Raw genomic sequence first — 23547 nt, 5'->3', positions numbered from 1 at the left:
GCAAGTCACAAGAATTTTTTGGTTTCCCAGGGCATAGAAGAGTTATGCTTACACTACACTGTAGTCAAGTGTGCAACAGCATTATATCTAAAAAACAATGTACATACCTTAATTTAAAAAAACTTTATTGCTAAAAAATGGTAACCATCATTGAGCCTTAAGTGAGTTGTAAGCTTTTTGCTGGTGGAACATCTTGTGAAAAAACACAGTATCTGCGAAGCACAATAAGGTGAAGCACAATAAAACGAGGTATGCCTGTACAAGGAAAGTTACAAGAACTCGGAGATATGAGTTCAGATTAGAAAGATTATCAAGTGCAGTAAAAATACTGAATGAAAATAAACACATACCAATGCATATCCCTGTGAAATCTCAAAGCACTGGAAATAAAGATTAGATTCTGTCTTCAAGAAAAAAAAGTTATATATAAAGAAACAAGAACTAACATAGCATCAAGAGCAACACTGGAAGCTAGAAGATTATGGAGTAAAACTTTCAAAATATTGAAGTAAAATGATTTACAATTTCAATTTATAATTGACAATTGTAAATTTACAATTCTAAACCCCACCAAACTACCAATAAACTTTAAGAGTAGAACATTTTTATACAAGCAAAAAACATATATCACATTTACCCTCTTGCTCATGAAAGTAGGAGAAGAAATGTTTCACCAAACTAGGAGTAAATCAAGGAATAGACAGACTTGAAACAAAGAGAGAGGCAAAGGGAATTCCCAGAATGATAATAGTGAAAGGAAGTTCCAGGCTGACAGCTGACCTTAAAAAACAACCAATCTGCTTAGGAGCAGGAAAGACAACTCCAGAAGAATGGCTCCAAGAAGAAAAGGAAACTGACAGATATCTGATGGGTAAAAGCATAACTGGGAGATTATACTTCTGCTGGAAAATCTGAAAATAAATTTTTGATAGTTACAAAGAAAACTTACCAACTGAAAAAACAGAGGGGATTATTAACTCCAAGGAAAATAAAAATTGGTACAAGGAAATAGAATCATAGCACACTACAAGGCTCAGGTACAAATAATATTTGTATTTACACAGTCACAGTAATAATTTTTGACTAATTAAAAAATGATCTAACTACACTAGAATGAGATGGGGGGCCTGAAATACATAAGGATTTAGATTTCTTATACCCATTCCCCATCTCTAAAAGTAGAAAATCAGCATAGAACATTTAAAACTGAAATATGAAGAAATGGCAATAATGAGCATATTATTTGGAAATATGGAGATAAAAATCAGAAACAGCTAAAAGAATTCAAGGTGATTAGCTCTGAAGAGTGGGAACAGGAGAGGAAAGGTGGAGAAGGGAGAATGCTGGTTTTCATTTTAAGCCTTACTTTAAAAAACAGTATTACTTTGACAAAAAAATTTCTTTTTAAAAAGGGTTGGAATGAACGCTCCTTGCTGTACTGATTATAAACAGTAATTGTTCATGTAAAACTCCATTCAACTATAGACATTCCAACTGACACTTCTTAGTATCAAAAATAACTACCAGGAAGAAAGACAAAGTGATTTAATTAAAACAGGAAACCATCACAGTGACAATTTAATGACTCAGAAGACTGAAATTTTGCTACCCATTAAAAAGTGGTGGGAACCAAAGTGTTTCAAAATCATGTCTATAAGAAAAACTCAAGAGATACTCATCAGCTGTCAGTCAAAAATAATCTTTTTTTTTTTAAAGGGCATAGCTAACAACCTAAAAATATTAGAATTCTCAGTATTTTCTGCAGTTTTCAGCCTGAGCCTCTTGCTAGAAAGTAAAATGTCACACTAACAAAATACTCATCTAATTATAAGAGATCAGAACAGAAGTTACCTTTGGGGAGAAGTAGCGACTGGGAGAGAGATGAAGGAGCCCGCTGGAGGACTGTAAATATTCTATACCTTGATCTGGGTGGTGGTTACATGAGTGCACACAGAAAAGATTTATCCAACTGTTACATTTAAGATTTGAGCATTGCACTCTAAGTTACACCTCAAGGTAAATAAAAAAAGATTGTGTGGTAAAAAGCAGCAATCTCACTATGACATTTAAAAAATAGAAGTATAGGGGGCCGGCCTGGTGGCGCAGCAGTTACATGCGCACGCTCTGCTTCTCAGCGGCCTGGGGCTCACCAGTTCGGATCCCAGGTGCGGACATGGCACTGCTTGGCAAAAGGCATGCTGTGGTAGGCGTCCCACGTATAAAGCAGAGGAAGATGCGCATGGATGTTAGCTCAGGGCCAGTCTTCCTCAGCAAAAAGAGGAGGATTGGCAGTAGTTAGCTCAGGGTTAATCTTCCTCAAAATAAATAAATAAATAAATAAAACCAGAAGTATAAACAAAATAACTACAAATCAAAACATGCCTGCCTTTTAGCTTTAAATCTGTTTTATAAGCATTCTCAAAAGGTTAGGGGAAAGGGATGACCACGGGGACTTAAAGACTCTAATAACCTCAGGACAATCGAACTTAAACTTTAATCACAACATATTTGCAAACATTCTCTAAGTAGCTAAACAAGACATACTTTACTAGTAGATTCTCTCTTTGCACAAAAAGGATTTCGGTTTCTCAAAATGGAGTTACAGTCCAGATGACAAATGTTACACAGACTTGTGAACTAGGTAATCAGATTAGGTTCCTCTAAAGCCCCTTCCTAATTTTGAAATCCTACAACTCTGTAAAACCAAGAATGCAATCTAATTTACCACTGGATTAAACCTAATGTTTACCTTTTAACTGGAAAATTATTGGTACAAGAACAATTTCAATTTAATAGATGATTTGCTTATATAAAATATGTACTTTAGCAAATTCCCTAGGGCATATTTATAAAAATAAAACTGAGGTACGTGGAATGAGTTTTGGCTGAAGATTACCACAACTACTGTTATTAATGATTAAATAATTTTTGAAAAGAATTTTATATTTTATTTAAGCTACATATCTCAAACCAAACATATTCAGAACCTTAAACAGCACCACATAGTAAAAGTTAGTGGACAGATTTTCACCAAATAAAAATGTCAAAAAACAGTATTCTTAAAACAAACTTTTTATCCTAATGGTTCCCTACAGAACACAAACCCACCCCTCAAATACACAGTAATTTGCCCTTTGGTCTCACAGGTTTTCATACAACTGCACTAGATAATTCTCAGAACGGTGCTCAATTACCGACATCATTACCCGACTGATAAACAAGCCTAGAGCTGTATTTTACCATAAGACTACACTTCCTGAAATTTTTAGTATAGAATAAAAATTTTAGAGAATTCTGATCTGACATTAATTTTCAAGTGTATAAGAAATAATTTAAATGATTACTCTTTTTCCCTTGAAAGTGAAATCTTCCATAATTAACTCTGCGACTTACATGAGAACAAATTTCTATTTCAAAACAGTGCATCAATCATAGGATATGAACAGCCACAAAAATAAGTTGTTCTACAAAATTCCTCAGATAATCAAGCTGTCTTCACTCCTAACTCAGAGCAAGCAGAGATTATTGTATTAACAAAACCTGTTTTCAAGGTAATTATTATAAACCCTGTTGCAAATCAACTGGCTTTTTTCACATTACAGAATGTAACATTACAAACGTTAAGTTTAGGCAAAAATTAGTCTAAACTCTTCACCTTTAAGTTTTCAAGCTATTATTCATCGTACTGTATAATGCTAACCTCAGTTAACCATTAACAATACTTACAGATACCAATACAACTGATAGGTACCACACACGAGAATGGTGAGTAACACGAATCTCTTTAATATATCAAATTTTCAGTCAAGTAGTAGAAAAAAAGACGACAAGCTTAACAAAGGATATTATACCCTCAACACAAGATAAAATGTGTCATTTCTTTTGCATATGGTGTATCCCAAAGCAGACTGGTGTAGACTGGTGTCATTTATTTTGTATATTGTGTATCACAGAGCCTACTAACCTGAGCGAGTCACTAAATGTTAATCTCACAACAAATTATAAAATAGATTTTAAAGACACCTTTGAGATCTGTCATTTCCATTTATTCACGTTTGCATTTCATTGTCAAACAAATCCTACAGAGGAAGCAATGTCTTCCATCAAGTTTATCTGAAATTCCTACTTTCACCAATTCACCAGCCTCTACTCCAATTTCTAAACCAACTAAGCCTCACCTTGCTCAAAGCATACAGATCCAGGATTTTTCTCTCCACCACAGGGATCTTCAAAGTAGATCCTTGAAGTTCCCAAAATTTTGCTAGTTGATCCAAGAAGTCTAGTCTCACTCTGGTCATTGCCTAAGATTATTAAAATATAGAAATAAGAAACAGGAACTAAGTTATAGCTGAAAATAAATGAGGTTTTCTTAACAAAGGTACTAATTTCTCTAAAAAAAATTTAAAGACTTTTTCATTATTGCTTAGTCCAACCCCATAAAATAAGTCAATAATAAAGAGGTAAAATACTTCTAATAAACTTTATTCATTAAGGCAAAAAAGTTACTCTAAAATATGTGAAAAGTTCTCATATTATCAACCAAAGCCATTTTTTTTGTAAAAGTTGGCTTAATTTTAGGCTATCCAGAAAATTTAGTAAATCAGATTATTCTGTTTGTAAGTATCCTAAGTCTGTCATTTCATCTGTAGGTAATATGCATACTCCAGGTACACCAGCTCTCTACCTCACTGATATTAACATCCTTCATCAAGCATCTAATGACAAGACACTAAAGGAAAAAAATATTTAACAAAATCTCAGAAAATAAATGTCTTAGGAGCATGAAGGAAAGAAAACCTCAGCATGACATATTAAGCCTTACCTATCTAAGACTCCTCTTTTGTACTCTGAAACAGTTTTCAATTGCACTAAAGAATCTTATGAAAATCTGGCAGACAGGAAGAACAATATTTAAACAGACTTCAATTAAGAAAACTTCAGAGAGAGATCAGTAATATTTAATAGGAGATTTTAATAAACCCGATTAACAGTCCTAGAAAAGTTCTCTTAAAACTAAAAAACAACTTTGAAAACTAGGTTCTTTGATAGTATTTTAAAAACTATTTTCCAAAGACCACAGGAGACAGAATCTTCCAACATTAATAAACAATTTTAGTAGAATAATAAGTGCTGAAGAGGGGGCCGGCCCCATGGCCGAGTGGTTAAGTTCGTGCGCTCTGCTTTGGGTGGCCCCGAGTTTCGCCGGTTCAGTTCCTGGGCGCGACATGGCACGGCTCAGCAAGCCACGCTGAGGCGGCGTACCACATGCCACAACCAGAAGGACCCACAACTAAAATACACAACTATGTACCAGGGGGTCTTTGGGGAGAGAAAGGAAAAATAAAATCTTAAAAAAAAAAAAAAAGAATGAATCAGGAAGCAGAAATGGTGATACAACACTCACCTCAAGTTCATTCAGGCGCTGGACTCTGGGGGTGAAACGAAAGCTTTTTACTTCACACGCAAATGGAGGTTGCCAATCCTAAATAGAATTTTTTAAAAAAACATATTGGTATATAAACAAGGAATGCATTATTCATTGCTTTAATATAAAATGTGAGTTGCCACAAATCATGTGACAACAGATCAGTTTATAAGTCCTCTTTATTGCAGAGACAGAGTAATACATTTTAGATGAAATAATCTTAATATTACTTATCTCCAATTACTTATCTCTAATATTCTAAGTAATACAAAAATTATCTTATCTATAAATCCTCCCCAACTCTCACTAGTCCCAGTACGTACATCCCACAATTATGCTTTCCCCACCTACTCAAGTGGAATGCAATGAGCTCATGTATCTCAATACAGTGTCTAACAAACATCCAAGTTTACCAAATTACCAAATTAAAAAAACCGGAATTTGAAAGAAACAAAAGAGGAAAAATTGAAATAATTTTGTAAAAGTACTTACATAATTGAATATGTTTTTTCATTCATGTGTAATGTGACACAGCACTTTACAGTCTATGTTATATAAACATTTTGTTCAAAGCCCAGCTTCTGGTCACCCAAATATTTTTTTTAAAAAAAGTAAGTAAACCTACAGAACAAGGACAATTTCCAGATTGGAGATGTGGTATAACTTAAATGGGATAACACATTTCAAGTAGGGTTCAGAGATATAGTTTGATTTGGCCTAAATACTACTAAATCTATTTAAAAATGTGAGTAGTAAAAAAAATCTTACCTTGGAAACTAAAGAAATCCACCAATACTGAAATTAAATTCTGCTTGCAAACAAGATGCATTTTCAATAATAACAGGACATACAAAGTGAAGGCATATTATTTCAACCTTTTTTTAAGTAATAAAAAAAGTTACTATTTTTTTCACCAAAAGGAACCTTTACTAGAATTTCTAATTCATAAAGGCAATAGAGTAGATGAAACTATGGTTTAGAGAAAACTTTAGTGCTTAAGATTTTATCAATATTATGTAATTTTGATTGAAAAAGAGTTAAGTAAAGGTTTTGGAGGGTGACAATGCATATATCATCATTCATCATAGCAATTATCTGTTAATCCTTTGCTTGCAATTGACAGTCTCTAATCTTAAATTCACTAAGCATAATGGGAGGAGCATGCCTGGGTTTTAGAATGAAACAGATTAATTTAGATTCAACATCTACTTTGCCACTTGGCCGAACATCATACATTTGACAAGTTATTTAACTCATTCAGACTTGCCTTATCCGTAAAATGATATTTTATTTACCTACAAGGGCTTAAAAGAATATTAAATGAAATAATCCGTAGATGCTAAACTAGCTCCTCCTTCTTGCTCCCATCTAAGCTCTTTTTATTCACCGTGGCTCACACCACTGTGGTAGTCTGTGCTGTGAGCAGATGCTTTTTAAAACGCAACATGGGTAAAAGAGTACTTAATACTTTTATTACTGGCAGACAAAACATAAAGCAAGGTGTCTCTTTAAGAAGCACTAAGGCAGTGGATCACAAACTCTAATGTGCATTAGGAATCATCTAAGAGTACTTGCTAGAAAAGCAGATTCTAGAACTTCCACATCCAGAAATTGATTGTAGTCTGGGAATGAGGCCTAGGAATCTGCATTCCAACAAGCATCGGGCTGATCCTGGTGCAGGTAGACCAGAAACATCTAATGGGTAAAGAAAAAAATCTTTCGACCTTGAACAAATCACTCACCCTCTTGGGGCACTAATTTCCTCAAACAAGGGGCAGTAAGATTGAGAATTATAATCAACCTATAGGCAAACCTAGTTATTTGCAATAACTGCGATTCGTAAATCTTTGATCCGTGGTTCCTTATATCAAAAGATTCCAAAGTTTTCTGCCACTTTCATTATTGACAAACTATTCCTAAACCTCTAAATTTTAAAAATAAATGCTGTTCCTTCTCTTCCCCTTGGAAGACCTTTTCATTGCAGCAGTAATCAGTGTGGGGTTCTTGTTTAGTGATACCATCGTGGGGGACAACTAGTGCTCAAATTACCGTTTAAGAAACCTCAGGCCTAAGATGAGGCCTGCAAATATTTAATAAATTAAGCATCGATAGGACTTGGATTAAACAAATAGCCGACGGAAGGGCAGTTTTTACTATCGCACCTTAATAAGCATTGTACACGAGTGTACGACATGTCACATCGTATCATAATACTTCAAACACCTTACTGACCTAAAGCTTTTTGTTACGCTTGCCCACAACTCACAGTATCAGTTCCCAAGTTCTAGGCGGAAAGGCCCCGGGGACTCCGCTTTCCAGCCTACATAAGACCGCAAAAGAAACCAAGGCAAAAACATCCAGAAACTTAGCTTCTAGTTGTTGAGAAATGAGGGAGAGTAAATATGAAAACAAGGACGGGAAAAATAAAGCTAAACCAAGCGTATCCACCTCCCCACTCTCGTCTCCCCCTCTCTCCTGAGATTCGGTACCTTGGGCGGTCGGATTTTGCAGATGCCGGTCTTCTCTGCCAGAGGCCGGATGCGGCCGATGAAGCTGAGCGGGTCTGTGAACTCCTCCCAGCTGGGTTCAAAGACTGGGCACTCCGGAGGGGGCACGAACTCCGCCGCATAGCCCCCCGGCCCCACGCCCGCCATGGCAACACCCAGGGGACCCCCGTGAGGGGACAGTTGGAGAAACGCTGGCTCAAGCCCACCGACCCCTTTCACGTCCCCTGACAGGGACCGAAGCTCATCTTCTCGAACAAGAAGTGCTCAAGACGGGAACCCCAGAATCGCTTCCTCCTCTCGTTTGTTATTGTTTCCTTCGGGGCTTTTCCTCTCAGGGCCAGGACTTTTCCGGAAGTTAACGTACTGTCAAATCCCTCCGCACCCCCAAGAAACAGAATCCCTCCGCAGCAACGCGACGCCTTGTTATACGACCTTTCCTCTTCCTCCCTTTCCAGGCAGCCCAGCTTCGTTCCTGGTCTCCTTGTCCGCGAAAGTTCCGCGCTGTCGGACGACTTAAAGCGGCACACCCTAAAGGCCCCGCGATCTCCCCTCCAGGAGAGGTAAGGGTGGGGGAAGCAGGCGGCCAGGAAGCAAGACGAACTCTTCCGGCGCGGAGGAATGTGTAATGCTCCAGAGGGCAGAGGTTCTCCTTCCGGCGAGGAGAGCCCGGTTTCCTTTTGTGTATAAATGGACGCGAGAAGGAGCCGGGCGTAATCTCAGCCGGCCCACCTCGGTGCTGGGTGTCTTACGGCTTGTTTTAACTTACATGTCTGTCTTATTTCAAGTAACTAAGGTTTTCAGCATCTCTCTTTTCAGTCTTTTGATTGTTAGTGTCTTGAATAATCTGACTCGGCCACTTTAAAGCCGCTCCATCTCCATGACGACAAATTCGGGTGGAACCCATGTCCCAAATCCTGCTGGCAGGCCTTAGCCACCATCCAGAAATTGTTTTTCGAAGCAATTTAGAAGCAAGGGCTCTTGACCTTGCTTTTCCAACAAGTGACAACCCCCACGTCGTCTCAACAGCAACGCCTTTCCTCTGGCACCACGTTCCGTAAGACTTTCTCAATTTGCTGTAAAATCTATGGCGACTGTTCGGACCGTGCTCACTGAAAAGCTCTATGCCGGTGTCCATCTCCGCTTCCTCCAAATCATGGAGAATAACATAGAAAGGACTAAAGAAGAAACCATGAAAGGGTAGTTCTTAGTTTAAATATTTATTGGAAGGAAGACTTACTTCCCAAGGCTTGTTCTCACACCCTGTGCAATCTCAGCTACCCTCAGGACCTAAATTGCCAACCTATGGCTGATGCCTCCCAAATCTGTATTTTCAGCCTAGATTTCTCTCGAGTTACAGTTGCAGTACATCTAGCTACCCACTGGACAACTCCCCTTGGTAAACTCAAAGTACCTCAATTAATTAATTAAACGTTAATTTTTCCAGGAAAGTAATAGTTCTTTCACTAGTTCCCCACTCTTGTTTCAGTGTTTCCAGTTTCCATGAATGACTTCATGTATCTACTCAGTCGCCAAAGCCAGAAGTCTAGAAATAATCCTTAACTCCTGCTGCCTTACTACTCATGCATAATCGTGTGTCAAGTCTGGAAATTCTATCACCTAAAAATCTTCAATCCACCCTTGTCTCTCCATCCTCATTATCACTATCCTAATTTAAGTTCTCTCTCACCTGAGCTGTGATAACAGCACGTTTCTTGCTCCCTGTCAAATCCCTCTCCACTCAGTTGTCAGATTGCTTTGTCTAAAATCCAGAGTTCATCTTGTCACTTTTCATCTCCAAACTCAACAACTCCAAACTCCTTCTTTATTATTTGCTACCTTCAATTATGTTGATTCTTACTTTGAGATATATTATTGCTGTGAAGCCTGTGATTTTTCCAGCACAAGTAAAAGAAGCCAGAGTTAACTCTTCAGTTACTTGTACTGAGCTAATCAAAAGTTAATCTTTCCGGGAAGGTAATAGTTCTTTCACTAGAAAAAGAAAAATCAGTACATGATGTTAAGAATGAATGGAGAGGGGGCTGGCCCCGTGGCCGAGTGGTTAAGTTCATGCGCTCCGCTGCAGGCGGCCCAGCGTTTCATTGGTTCGAATCCTGGGCGCGGACATGGCACTGCTCATCAAACCACGCTGAGGCAGCGTCCCACATGCCACAACTACATGGACCCACAACGAAGAATATACAACTATGTACCGGGGGGCTTTGGGGAGAAAAAGGAAAAAAATAAAATCTTTATAAAAGAAAAAAAGAATGAATGGAGAGGGGCTGGCTCCATGGCCCAGTTTTCGAGCTCTGCTTCGGGGGCCCGGGGTTTCGCTAGTTCGGGTCCTTGGCGCGGACATGGCACCGCTCATCAGGCCACGCTGAGGTGGTGTCCCACATGCCACAACTATAGGGACCTACAACTAGAATACACAACTATGTACTGAGGCGAGTTGGGGAGAAAAAGCAAAAGGAAAAAAAAGATTGGCAACAGTTGTTAGCTCAGGTGCCAATCTTTAAAAAAAAAAAAAAGAATGAATGGAGAGATTTGAGTGTTTTCAGAGTCAGCAAGTGAGTAAAACTTGGACAAAAGGTGAAAATTGGCCAGTATAAAATGCCAGAAAGAGATCATGTGAGAAAAAACAAGAAGTGATTATTAAACTTAGCAGTTAGTAGGTCATAGAGCAATTTCGATAAAGTTATGGAGTCGAAATCCAGTTTCTAGTGAATTGCAAAGTGAATGAGAGGTGAAGTAAAGAAGCCAAGCATAGATTCCAGATTCTTGGTTGTGGAGGAAAAGGTGAGGTACAGGAAGATGAGACTGTCAACTTAGAAGAAAGAGGCAACTGCAAAACAAAAGAGAGTGCTTATTTGGAGTCTCAGAATTGCAATTCAGGGAACACAGGCTCCTGCAGCAGCCAGAAAAGTATCCCCCTGAGGAGTAAAAGTCAGTTGTTTTTATTAGCAAAAAGGAGAGCCCAGAACAATTACCTCAGTTGTTTGTTAAGATTTATGAATAGAGAGTGGATTTATGTTACAGTTCATTGGCTTACTCAAGGACTCTTGTTACCACAAAAGTATATTTTTGCACAGTCCTTCAGAAAATCCTTTCTTAGCAATATCTCCCTTTTGGCAAGTCAGCAAGTTCAGCACAGTTTCTTTTTTTTGAGGAAGATTAGCCCTGAGCTAACATCTGCTGCCAATCCTCCTCTTTTTGCTGAGGAAGCCTGGCCCTGAGCTAACATCGTGCCCATCTTCCTCTACTTTATATGTGGGGTGCCTACCACAGCATGGCATGCCAAGTGGTGCCATGTCCACACCTGGGATCTGAACCAGCAAACCCCGGGCCACCAAGAAGCAGAATGTGCGAACTTAACTGCTGCGCCACCGGGCCAGCCCCCTCAAGCATTGTTCTTAATTGATCCTCTACCACTAGAGTGATTTTTTTTAAATTATCAACCTAATGTTGGGTGATTTCAAGAGAGGGATGGGTTGAGAATAACCTTTGGACATTTGAGTGAATGATGATGCATTAACCCAAATACAGAATGGAAGAAGAAGAGCAGTCTAACAGGAGAGGCAACGTACGTGTAGGGAGGAATGTTATACATACATTCATGCATTCACTAACAATTACTGAGCATCTGCTATGTGCCAGGCACTCTTCTAGATGCTGGATATATGACAATGAACCACCACCACAACAAAAAGACAAAATATCTGTCCTCACAGAGCTTAGTGAGGAGAGAAGACAAAATAATAAGCTCAAGCAAATAAATATATACTATTTTAGGTGGTGCTAAGGTCTTTTAAAAAGCAGAGAAGGGAGGGAGTGGGAGAGTGGTAAGGAGGGGATAGGGTAGTCAGAGAAGGGCTCAAGACTGATGACATTTGAATAGAAGTTATACTATAAAAATATAATAACATTTTACTAAATGAATATCAAAGCAGAAGGAATTACTTCCAATTAAGGAGATGGTATTTGTGTTGCCCTTGGAGGAATTTTATCAGTGAAGATTCATGAAAAGGGTCAATCCAGATAAAACGAAGAATGTGAGCCAAAGGTGGAAAGTGCATGCTACATTAAGAAAATAACTAGTTATTTATTATAATAGAGATAAGTGGGGTCAGACAGTGGCAGTGTTTGAATGCCGGATTACTACCTGGACTTCATTCTCTACTCTGTGGGGAGTCACCAAAAGTTTATGAGCAGGAGTGTGACATGTCCAGAACTGTGCTTTAAAAAAATAATCACCTTTTTATAGACTGAATTGGAGAAGGAAAAACTTTTGAGGCAAAAATACCAGTTAGAAACTTATTGTAGTATTCCAAGTGAAAGGTAATGAGACTCAGAGTGGAAATAAATAGGAAGATATATATTTGAGAACCAGTATGAAGATAAGATCTGCATGAGTTGGTTTAAAAACATGTAGGGGCCAAAAGAGAGACAAAAATTCTGAGCCAAGGTGTCTTGGAAGATCTTGACGTAACGGAGAAAATCACAAGAGGGAAAAAAGCAAGTTTAGGAGAAGACAGCAAGTTCCTTTTGGACATCCTTAGGTCTACCAGGGAAGAGTCCCAGCTTTTCCATAGCAGTAGCTGCAGCTCTGAGACTAAAGTGCCTTTCCCTTTACCCCTACCTCTTGCGTTTCTGGAAAGATAAGATCACAACTGGATTTTGAACTAGCTTATGTTAGATTAAAGCCAATTTCTCATACCTCTTAGGAAAAGCAAGTGGTGTCTACTATCTGACAAAAATAGTAGCATTTATATAAATAATCCTCTGTAGAAATTGAACTGCAGCTCCTATCTTGGCTCTACGCCACCAGGTTACTGAAGGAGAAACTATCTTCTTAGAATCTTCACCTTGTTGAGGTAAGCTTGTAAATTACAACCAAATAATCCTGTGATCCATTCCATGATTGTGCATCGCGGTTCTGCATCATTTTTCATGAAAACAAAGTAGTTGAGCAAGTGTAAACTTGGTGTACCCAGAACCAGTGCGTTCTGATCCCCCAAATCGCACTACCAGTACTGGGATGAGCTGGTTTGTAGCCGGGTTATAGGCTCCGCCTAGAAAGCTGTGTGCAAAAATAGAACTACATTTCCCGGCGATCTCTGCGCGGTAAGACGCGGAGCAAGGGAGGGCGGGAATGTGGCGTGCTTCTGTGTGAATAGCCTTCCTATTGGTGCGCAATCCGAAGGGCCTTGTAAACTTGTGGGCGATTGGACGGATTCGGGCACGCTCAGTGGCGCCGCGCCGCTCCCTGATTTAATTTTTGTTTTTCGGTTGGATTGTCTGATTCTGCGGCTGCGTGTGGCGTGAGTATGGGGTTTCGGGTGAGGGGGATAGGGAGGGGGCCTTGGGAGGAGAAAAAACCTGCTGAGAGAGAAGTACGTGCAGAAAGAGTGCGGCAGAGAGGGATGTGAGCCTGACGTATGGGGGTCGTTAGGAGGGCTGGGGACCGGAAGAGGACAGTTAGAATCTGCAAAGGGAGAGATTTCAGGGGTGCTGGAGGGTTGGGGAGCTGTAGCAATGAAGGAGTCAAGAACGGGATGAAATGGAAAGAGGAGTACAGAATTTGGACGTCTTGGAGATGGTTTCCGGTATTCCCTCCCCTCCACGCTAGTCTAAGCCTCAATTTCCTCATTTACAAAATTAAGGGATAATAAAAATACTTCACAGAGTTGTTGTAGGGGTAAATAAAATAAATATCAAAGTGCTTAGCAATGTTAATTGTAAGTAGACAAGCTATAAAAGAATATACCTAAGCAAGGATGTCACAGAGATGGAAGAATAGAAGCTAGCTGAAACCCATTAAGTTATCTATCAACAAGGGTGTTATTCCTTTGGGAGAAGCACTGATGAGTAAGACAGTTTCTGTATGCAAGGAACATACGGTATCAAGGAGGAAATGATAGCAACAAAGAACTCTAATATGTTAAATTTTAGAGAATTACAAATGCAATTCTTTTGCAGTTAGGTCATTTTGACAAACCATTTTGTATAGAGAGACTCAGGAAGGACATAAGGGGGGAGTTTTTATGTACAGACTGGGTTTCATTAAGTGAAGTTACGAGAGCGGAAGGAGTTATGTTCTAGCAGGAGGGAGGCTCGTGAACAAAGGCATGGAGGTGAAAAAGCTATGCGGACACTGAAGGTACATTTAAGGGAGGAGAGGGAAATAAGGCAGGAGAAATAGTTTAGGTCCTTAAACAGAAAGGTGTGATGTCTAGGCTGAGTTTGATTTGATGGGTTAGGCTATGAGAAGCTACTGATTTTTAAGAAGATGGTCCAGGGAGACAAAGAGTGGGTAGATAGTTGAGTCATTGTAGCAGAATGGGTAAGAAAATATGGAGATCCTGAATTAACATGGTCGTTGTTCATAAAGAATATACAGGATTTTCATATGGTTGGATGGGAGAGTCAAGAGAAGGAGTACTCAAATGATGGATTTAAATGTTCAAATCTAGGTTACTTGGAAGATGGGGAATCAGTAACTAATATAGGAAAGTCAGAAGGAGCATGTTTGGATGAAAAAGATGATGTATTAGGTTTGGGAAGTATTAGCTTTGAGGTGTTAAAAAATAAGTGACATGAGTGATTTTTTTTTAAGTTACACATTTCAAGTTCCAATGGAACATATAGGTGAAAATGTCCACTACATAAGTGGAAATTCAACAGGAGATTGAAAGAGATGTCCTTTATTCATTCAAGAAGTAGTTGTTAGTTACTCTGTGCCAGGTAGTGTTTTAGATGATAGAGGTAACCATAAGAGCAGTAGGAATAATGATGTTCCCAAATGAATGGATAGAAGAAGTAGTAAGGAAAGTTGAAGACAGAACCTTTTGAACCAAGGGAGTAAAATTTTCAGTAAAAAAACAATCCGTATTTATTTTGTGCTTATGTGTGTCAGACACTGCTCAGCCCTTTTATTCATTATTTCATTTAATCCTTACACCAACCTATAGTATATATACTCTTATTCTTCCCATTTTTCTGATAACTCACTGAAGTTTAGAGAGGTTAAATAGCTTGCCTGAGGTCACACAGCTAATAAAGGACAGAGCTTTGACTCAAACCCAAATGTGCTTTATTTCAGAGCCCATGCTCTCAACTATAAAGCAATATATTTTTTTTAAAAGGTGGTCAATACTGTCAAATTAAGCATACAGATCAAGGAGTGACTTGGATGGAGAAGGATGGGAACCCAAAAGAGCAATTAAATTTATTAATGTGAATGTCTGCTGACCAAGAAGGGCAACTTCAGTTCAGATGTTGTATTAGAAATCAGATTGTTAGAGGTTGTAAAACTAAATGAGACATGAGCATAGATCGTTCTTTATAGATGTGCAGTAATCTTCGGAAGGAGAAGGAGTGAGGACAGTCACTCACTATGAGGGAGAAGAGAGGTTGCAGGTTGTTAGAAGCCTCTTTTAAAGTTCCAAGTTGCCCTTAAATAGTTTTAGAACAGTGAAATTTATCTTAAAGATGTCACCCATATTCATAAAATGGAATGTTGCTTGGCTATAAAAAGGAATGAAGTACTAATACATGCTATAACATGGATGAACCTTGAAAACATCATGCTAAGTGAAAGAAGCTGGGCATCTAAGGCCAGACACATGGGCCGGCCCCGTGGTGTAGTGGTTAAGTTCGCATGCTCTGCTTCAGTGGTCCAGGGTTAACAGGTTTGGATCCTGGGCGTGGACCTGCACACCACTCATCAAGCCATGCTGTGGTGGCATCCCACATACAAAATAGAGGAAGATTGGCACAGATGTTAGCTTGGGGACAGTCTTCCTCAAGCAAAAATATTGACAATGGATGTTAGCTCAGGGTCAATCTTCCTCACCAAAAAAAAAAAAAAAAAGATTGCATACAATATCCTATTCATATGAAAGTCCAGAACAGGGAGGGAGATCTATAGAAACAGAAAGTAGATTAGTGGTTGATTAGGGCTAGAGTACAAGAGTGATAGCTAAAGGATATAGGATTTCTTGAAGTGATGAAAATCTTCTACAATTGACTGTGGTGATGATTGCACGTATCTGTGAATATACTAAAATCATTGAGTTGTATACTTTAAATGAGTGAATTGTATGGAATGTGAATTATATCTCAATAAAGTTGTTTAAAAAAATGTCACCCGTGGCCAGCCCGGTGGCGCAGCAGTTAAGTTTGCGCGCTCTGCTTTGGCAGCCCGGGTTTTGCCAGTTTGTATCCTGGGTATGGACCTATGCACGCTTGTCAAGCCACACTGTGACAGGCGTCCCACATATAAAATGAGGAAGACAGGCACAGTTGTTAGCTCAGGGACAGTCTTCCTCAGCAAAAAGAGGATTGGCAGTGGATGTTAGCTCAGGGCTAATCTTCCTCCAAAAAAAAAAAAAGTCACCCATGAGCGTACCATACCAACCCAATTACCAGTTTTATTTTCTAGGTTACTTTTTATAAGAGGAAATTGGCCCAATTTGGAGAAGTTTTGTGGAAGGACGTGAGTTTGAAGGAGGAGAGTAGTCACTTTTAAAGGAGAGAATTAGGGGCCGGCCCCGTGGCCAAGTGGTTAAGTTCGCGTACTCTGCTTTGGCGGCCCAGGGTTTCGCCGGTTCGGATCCTGGGCACAGACGTGGCACCGCTTGTCAGGCCATGCTGAGGCGGCGTCCCACATGCCACAACTAAAAATACACAACTACGTACTGGGGGGCTTTGGGGAGAAAAAGCAGAAAAAAGAGAATTAGAGAGAAATGGCATATTTGAAGAGTTGGCTGGTAAAAGAAAACAGATGGAATGACAGCAGGAACAGATTTTCTAGCCAGATTGTATAGACTGCCAGTAGAAGAAAAGATGTTTAATAGAGCCTTTCAAATTCATATTGAGAATTAAAAAAAATTTTATTGAGCACCAACTCTGAACCAGGCACTTTTTTAGTTCCTAGTTTCGTTAGGGATGCAGCAGTGAACACAATAGATAAGAAATGCCTGGCCTTAGTGAGTTGCCATGTTCCCGTGTGGGGAGTCAATAAATGAATGAAATATGTCAAATGGTGATAAGTGTTGTGGAGAAGATGGATAAGGGGGTGCTAGAGTGGTCAGGGAAGACTTCACCGAAGTGACAGTCTCACCTTGCGGGAGAGGGAGCAAGCCATGTAGATGCATGGGCAAAGAACGTCACAGCAGAGAGACCTGCAAGTGCAGTGGCTCTGAAGTAGTTTGCCTGGCGTGTGTGAAGGACAGCAAAGAGGCCAGTGTTGTTGGAGCAGTGAGCAAGGGGGAGAGTAGAGGTGAGGTTACAGAAGTAATGGAGTAGCCGGGTCTTGTAGGACCTCGTAGGCCGTATTAATGACCTTGGTTCTCTGAGTAAAATGAAAGGTCGCTGAAGGCTATTGAGCAGAGGAGTCTTGTGTTTTGACTTGTATTTTAAATCATCTCTCTAACTGCTGTGTTGAGAATAGGCTGCAGGGGATGAGGTGGAGAGTGGAAGCAGAGAGACCAGTTAAGAGGCTATTGTAGTCAGCCAGGTAAGAAATTACAGCGGATTGAAACAGGGAGAGATTGGCACGAGTGGTTGTCAGGTTTTAGATATTTAGATGGTAGAGCCAATAGGATTTGCTAATGGGTTGAGTGTAGCATGTAAGGCAAAGAGAGGAGTAAAATTTCTCCAACCAAGTTTTTTGTCATGAGCAACTGGCAGGATAGAGTCACTGATTACTGGAACGTAGAATTCTGAGAGAAGAGCAGGTTTTGGCGGTAGGAGGTATACATCAGGAGCTCAGTTTTGAACTTGTTAGGTGCCTGAGAGACCTGTTAGACATCTAAGTGGAGATATGGAGTAGGCAGTCAGATATGTGTGAATCTGGGGTGGAGCGCAGAGTCAGGACTAGAGATGCAAATTGGAAAACTATTAGTGTGTATATGGTATTTAAAACTGTGAGACTTGAGGAGGTCACCAGGGCAAAAGTATAGGTAAAGGTGAAGAAGAACCAGCAGTGACTGAAAACTAATGACCTGTGAGGAGGGAGGAAAGCCAGGAGCATGTGGTGTCCTGGAAGCCAGAAGAAGAGAGAGCTCGAGAAGGAGGGCAGAGGCACTCTGGGTTCTGAGCCGGAGAATGGTATGCAGAGTTAACAACTGTGATGACCTCTTTTCACTCTTTGTCACAAAATTCTTCCCCAAAGGACTCCAGATTTTAAGCAGATATATACCAGGTAGGAGAACTCAAGAACAGAACATTACATCATCTCTCAACTTGCTCAAAATCAGCATGGGTTAACAAAGCATGCTTGATAAGAGAGCTTTCTTCAAATCTAGTAAAAAAAACTCGCCCTCTCCCCTTCTCTTTCTGCCCCTCCTCTCCTCTCCCTTTTCCTCCTTTGCCCCTCCTCCTTTCCTCTCTCTCCTTTTTTCCCTCCCTTTTTCCCCTTCAACTTCCCTCCCTCCCTCATATAACATGGCATTCCCTCCCTGACTGTCACATTTATCTTCTTGAAAATTCTGTGATAAGATTGTTCAAAGTAGAGGAATTCAAGATCTCTGTTATCAATTGGAAGATTTGTGAGTGAACCTTTTAAAGCTTATAAGTAATTATTTTTCTTTCCCTAAGATAAAACAGTAGATACCGCACACCAAAAAAGATAATATCAGTGGCTTTGTATTTATCTTAAATTTAGCATAATGGGTCCTCTACCTTACTTTCCACTTACTGTCTCTTGCTTGTTAGAAACTTCTCTGCATGGGGCCACTCAGTGGCTCAGCGGTTAAGTTCACACGTTCCGCATTTCACACGTTCTGCATCTCGGAGGCCTGGGGTTCACCGGTTCAGATCCTGGATGTGGACATGGCACCGCTTGGTACGCCATGCTGTGGTAGGCGTCCCACATATAAAGTAGAGGAAGATGGGCATGGATGTTAGCTCAGGACCAGTCTTTCTCAGCTAAGTTAGCTCAGGGCTAATCTTCCTCAAAAAAAAAAAAAGAAGAAGAAACTTCTCTGCATCTTCCTCTTCTATAATTTCAGTGAAAAGATTGTAATTTTGTTTTGCGTTGTTGTAGATAACCTTCATACTAAGGAGTCTTTTCTTTGTTTGTGCTTATCCATCAAAATATAAATGCCATTCTGATTTTGTTTGAAAACAGTGAGGAAGAATGCGTTATCAAAATCCAAAAGTCAGGGAACCACCCCGTGGCCAAGTGGTTAAGTTCGAGTGCTCCTTTTCGGTGGCCCAGGATTTTGCCAGTTCAGATCCTGGATGTGGCCCCAGCACCGCTCATTGAGCCATGCTGAGGCAACGTCCCACAGAGCACATAGCACAATTAGAAGGACCTAAAACGAGAATATACAACTTTGTGCTGGGGGGACTTTGGGCAGACGAAGGGAAAAAATAAAGATTGACAACAGATGTTAGCTCAGGGCCAATCATTAATAAAATAAAAAATAAATAAAAAATCCACAAGTCATAGAACTTCAGGGTGTGGAATTACTTTAAAGAATACTACATTTTAAAACACCACCCTCTCACCAACAGGCGCATCTGATGATGCTGCAGAAGGAACTAGTCTACGTCCTCTACTGTTTTTTTCTATACCTGACCCCTCATTCTGAATTTTTGTCTATTTGACAGGTGTGAAAAAGACAGCATGAACTTTACGCCGACACATACCCCTGTCTGCAGAAAGTAAGACATTTGCTTATTTTTGAGTTGTTAAAGAATCAAGACTTCTGTAGCCTTAGTGTAAGTTACGCTAGGAACTAGCGGGGATTTGGAAGCGTGCTTCCAGACTCTGGATCGGGGCTATGTTAGACCTCATTTCTCTATTCTTACTATGTTGGATTTAGATTAAAAATTAGGACACGTTGAATGTTAATACCAGAATCCAGGCAGTTTAGGTGGGCCTCAGACAGTGCCTGTGAATCCTGGATTAGAGTGGAAACAACCAACACACAAACACAGGGCACTTTCAGCTCTGGTTCTGCCGTCAGCTTGCTGCAGAACACACCATCCTCATCCTCACTGCCACGACTCTCATCTACAAAGTCTCAGAGATACCTCTTAGTTCATCTCTTAACCTATTTCCCAGGGTCGTTATAAGGCACTTTGAAAACATGAAACCTTAAGTGAAACAGTATTTCCATCGTGAACTTTTAATGACTGAGACAAGATTAGATTGTTTTTTCTTCCTGCTACCTGAAAGTGAATTTTAATTCTCTTCTATACATGCTCGTTTATTGAAAGTGCCGGCCATAACCTTCATTAACTACAACACTGGGCTTCTGGTATAAGGTTTCTTCACTCTGCTAATTGTTATGTTGTAAATTGCTGGCAGTTAGCCAAAGTGGATTAATTTTCATTTGAGAGTTTTTCTGCTTCTGCATCACTTGTTTTCTAGCTTTCATTGTTTTTGCTCAAGTCTCTTGTTTGCTAAAAGCAAACAGACAGACTTCTTGTCCAGCCTTTGATCTTGTCTGGTGTTGGTCTGTGTAATTGAAATGCCTGCAGTGCTAGAGATTAGGGTCTGGTGTGGTCGTGTGGTTACTAACTAGGCTACATTTTCTAATGCTGAATCTTAGATTTATCATTCCCTTCCTTAATAATTTTACTACTTATAAACCTATCACTAAAAATAAACTGTTTTAATTTGCAAGTTCCAATCTTAAATAAATGGTAATATCTTCTGTATATGCATCTACATACAGTTTTCCACTTAATATCATTTGGATGATTTTTTCATGTTTGTATATGTATCTCTAATTCATAGTTTCTAATAACTCTGAATAGTGTTCCATTGTATCAATATACCACAGTTTATCCATTATCCTGTTGAATGGACATTGGAAAGTTTACTGTTTTGTTATTACAAATAATGTTACTATGAACATTTTCATATCTGTAACCTTGTTCATATGTGCATGAGTTTCTCTAGGACAAAAGGAATTGCAGCTTTTACTAAATTCTGCTAATTAACTGTCAGTAGTTTCACCAAGTTACACTCCACCAGCAGCATATGTGTTCCTGTTGCTATATGTCTTTTTTTTTTTTTTTTTTGAGGAAGATTACCCCTGAGCTAACATCTGCTGGGAATCCTCCTCTTTTTGCTAAGGAAGACTGGCCCTGAGCTAACATCCATGCCCATGTTCCTCTGCTTTCTATGTGGGACGCACCTGCCACAGCATGGCTTGCCAAGTGGTGCCATGTCCACACCCAGGATCCGAACCAGCAAAACCTGGGCTGCCAAAGCAGAACGTGTGCACTTAACTGCTGCATCACTGGGCCGGCCCCTATTGCTATATGTCTTATAGTATTTTCTGTTACTATCTGGTCTTACTTAGTTTCTGTTTCTTTTTTTTGGCGGGGGGCGGGGTGAGGAAGATTGGCCCTGAGCTAACATCTGTGCCAGTCTTCCTCTACTTTGTATGTGGGATGCCGCCAGAGCATGGCTTGATGAGCTGTGTGGAGGTCTGCACCCAGGATCCAAACCTGCAAACTCCAGGCCGCCAAAGCAGACTGTGCGAGCTTAGCCACTTTGCCACTGGGCCGGCTCCTCTGTTTTTTTTTAATGATCTCTTTATTCTCTAACATGTATTTTGAAACCAGCTTTAAGCCTTTAATACTTGGAAAGCAGTTCATAAGATTATTCACTAACCTGTAACATCAAACTTTCCAGGTTTGCGAGCACCTTAATTATAAGCACTTTAAGAACATAAACCCCTTTTTTATTTAAGAAACCATAATGTCTCATAAATGTTCAGACAGTTTAATGAATATGTCCTTTCAAATTTCACATGGGCTGACAACTGTCTTCAGACGTGGTGTTTCCGGTGGCTTCAGTGGTTCTCCCAGGTGGAGGGGAGTGTCTTTCTCAGAGGCAATGGAGTCAACTCCCTTGCCTTCCGTCGAAGATCGTCTGGCCATCCTCTGCCCTTCTCAGGAGCTTCTAGAATATTATCAAAAGAAAATGGCTGAATGTGAGGCAGAAAATGAGGACCTATTGAAGAAACTGGAACTCTACAGAGAAGCTTGTGACGGCCAGGTAAAGAGATTATGCAAGCCCTTTTAGGACTCAGATTAAGTTATTCGTTACTAAGGGAAGATCTGGAAGTGCTGGCTTGTATCCCAAGCAGATATTTTATAAAAAATATTATTTTTTGACTCCCTTCTACCCCAGCCTAGCTACCCACCCTTTGGATCCCTCAGTGGATCATAATCCCCCCAAATGGCTCCTCCTCTAAAATCTCTCTCTTTTTTTTTTTTTGTTTGAGGAAGGTTTGCCGTGAGCTAACTGCTGCCAATCCTCCTCTTTTTGCTGAGTGAGACTGGCCCTGAGCTTACCTCTGTGCCCATCTTCCTCTACTTTATATGTGGGACGCCTACCACAGCATGGCTTGCCAAGCAGTGCCATGTCCACACCCGGGACCTGAACCAGCGAACCCCGGGCCGCAGGAGCAGAACATGCGCACTTAACCACTGTGCCACCGGGCTGGCCCCTAAAATCTTAAACTCATACATTTCAGTCTCATACTTCTAGTTCTTTCAGCCCGTTAAGCCTGACTTCATTTAACTGCATCGTTACCTCTGTAGTTCCTTGACTGTTCATTTTCTAAGTGTTGCATGTCAGCGTCTGACATCATGTCCTTCTTTTCTAACCTGAAGCCCGTCATGTGTCACCTTGGTAATAACTGTGCTGCCTGTACAGTTGCTTGGCCCCTTGCTTATTGTTTGTTCCACTTGCATGGCAAAAACCTGAGCTATAACTTAGTCTATTTCTCTAACCATCTATTCTCCTGGAACACAAGTTCTTAATCTTGGCATTATTGACATTTGGGGCTTGGTAATTCTTTGTTGTGAGGATTATCCTGTGCCTTGTGTGCTGTTTGGCAGCATCCTTGGCCTCTACTCACTAGATACCAGTAGCACACTGCCCGCTACTCCACCACTAGTTGTGACCATCAAAAATACCTGTAGACGGGGCTGGCCCCGTGGCTGAGTGGTTAAGTTCGCGCGCTCCGCTGCAGGCGGCCCAGTGTTTCGTCAGTTCGAATCCTGGGCGCGGACATGGCACTGCTTGTCAGACCACGCTGAGGCAGCGTCCCACATGCCACAACTAGAGGAACCCACAACGAAGAATACACAACTATGTACCGGGGGGCTTTGGGGAGAAAAAGGAAAACAAATAAAATCTTTCAAAAAAAAAAAAATACCTGTAGACATTGCCAAATTTCTGTTGGGGGCATAGGCAAAATTGCCCCCCAGTTGAGAACTGCTGCTCTAGAAAGGTCAGAAATCATTACAGAATAAATTCATGGTAAACAAGTTCATATGTATCCTCAGTCACTACACAGCAGTTTTCTTACCTATCCATAATTGGTTCGCTCTCCCTGCACATCTGTGCCATACCTTCACTGCTCTCCTCCAGCCTGCAACTGCTTCTTAGCCCTCCTCTCTCATCAGGCAGTCTCCCTTCCTAGACCACAGAGGGAATACCAGCAGTCATGCATGAATTCCCTTCCTGCCCATCCACACACAGGTACCTACGTCTGTCTCCATCTCTCTTCCTTCTTACTGCTTCAGGGACAGGATGTCTCTGCCTATTCAGGCTGCATTGATGCAACACTCTCCCTG

General features: G+C 40.4%; 2 protein-coding genes across 7 annotated transcripts in view; one reads left to right on the top strand and one right to left on the bottom strand.

Moving 5' to 3' along the window:
* The window catches only part of KDM5A (lysine demethylase 5A), a 117324-nt gene extending 108839 nt beyond the window's left edge, over nucleotides 1-8485 (bottom strand). For 3 of the 4 annotated variants that reach the window (XM_070620431.1, XM_070620428.1, XM_070620432.1), the window contains exons 1-3: nucleotides 7915-8485; nucleotides 5405-5482; nucleotides 4179-4301 (exon numbers count right to left, since the gene is read on the bottom strand). In XM_070620431.1, coding sequence (XP_070476532.1) covers nucleotides 4179-4301; nucleotides 5405-5482; nucleotides 7915-8079 — 366 coding nt within the window. In that variant the 5' untranslated portion in view covers nucleotides 8080-8485. The remainder of the gene's footprint in view (nucleotides 1-4178; nucleotides 4302-5404; nucleotides 5483-7914) is intronic. The other variant, XM_070620429.1, reaches the window with a different exon arrangement.
* CCDC77 (coiled-coil domain containing 77) overlaps nucleotides 8333-23547 on the top strand; it is a 36407-nt gene continuing 21192 nt past the window's right edge. Inside the window, exons 1-3 of one of the 3 annotated variants that reach the window (XM_008508641.2) lie at nucleotides 8333-8492; nucleotides 19552-19605; nucleotides 21733-21958. In XM_008508641.2, the coding sequence (XP_008506863.1) occupies nucleotides 19568-19605; nucleotides 21733-21958 (264 nt within the window). In that variant the 5' untranslated portion in view covers nucleotides 8333-8492; nucleotides 19552-19567. Of the gene's footprint in view, nucleotides 8493-13146; nucleotides 13254-19551; nucleotides 19606-21732; nucleotides 21959-23547 lie in introns of those variants that run through there. The other 2 variants (XM_008508640.2, XM_070620465.1) reach the window with 2 other exon arrangements.

The sequence above is a fragment of the Equus przewalskii genome, chromosome 5, assembly GCF_037783145.1.
Source record: "Equus przewalskii isolate Varuska chromosome 5, EquPr2, whole genome shotgun sequence".
NCBI classification, from domain to species: Eukaryota; Metazoa; Chordata; class Mammalia; order Perissodactyla; family Equidae; genus Equus; species Equus przewalskii.
Note: the sequence above shows the minus strand (reverse complement) of the source record. Positions and strands in the feature narration are given on the sequence as shown.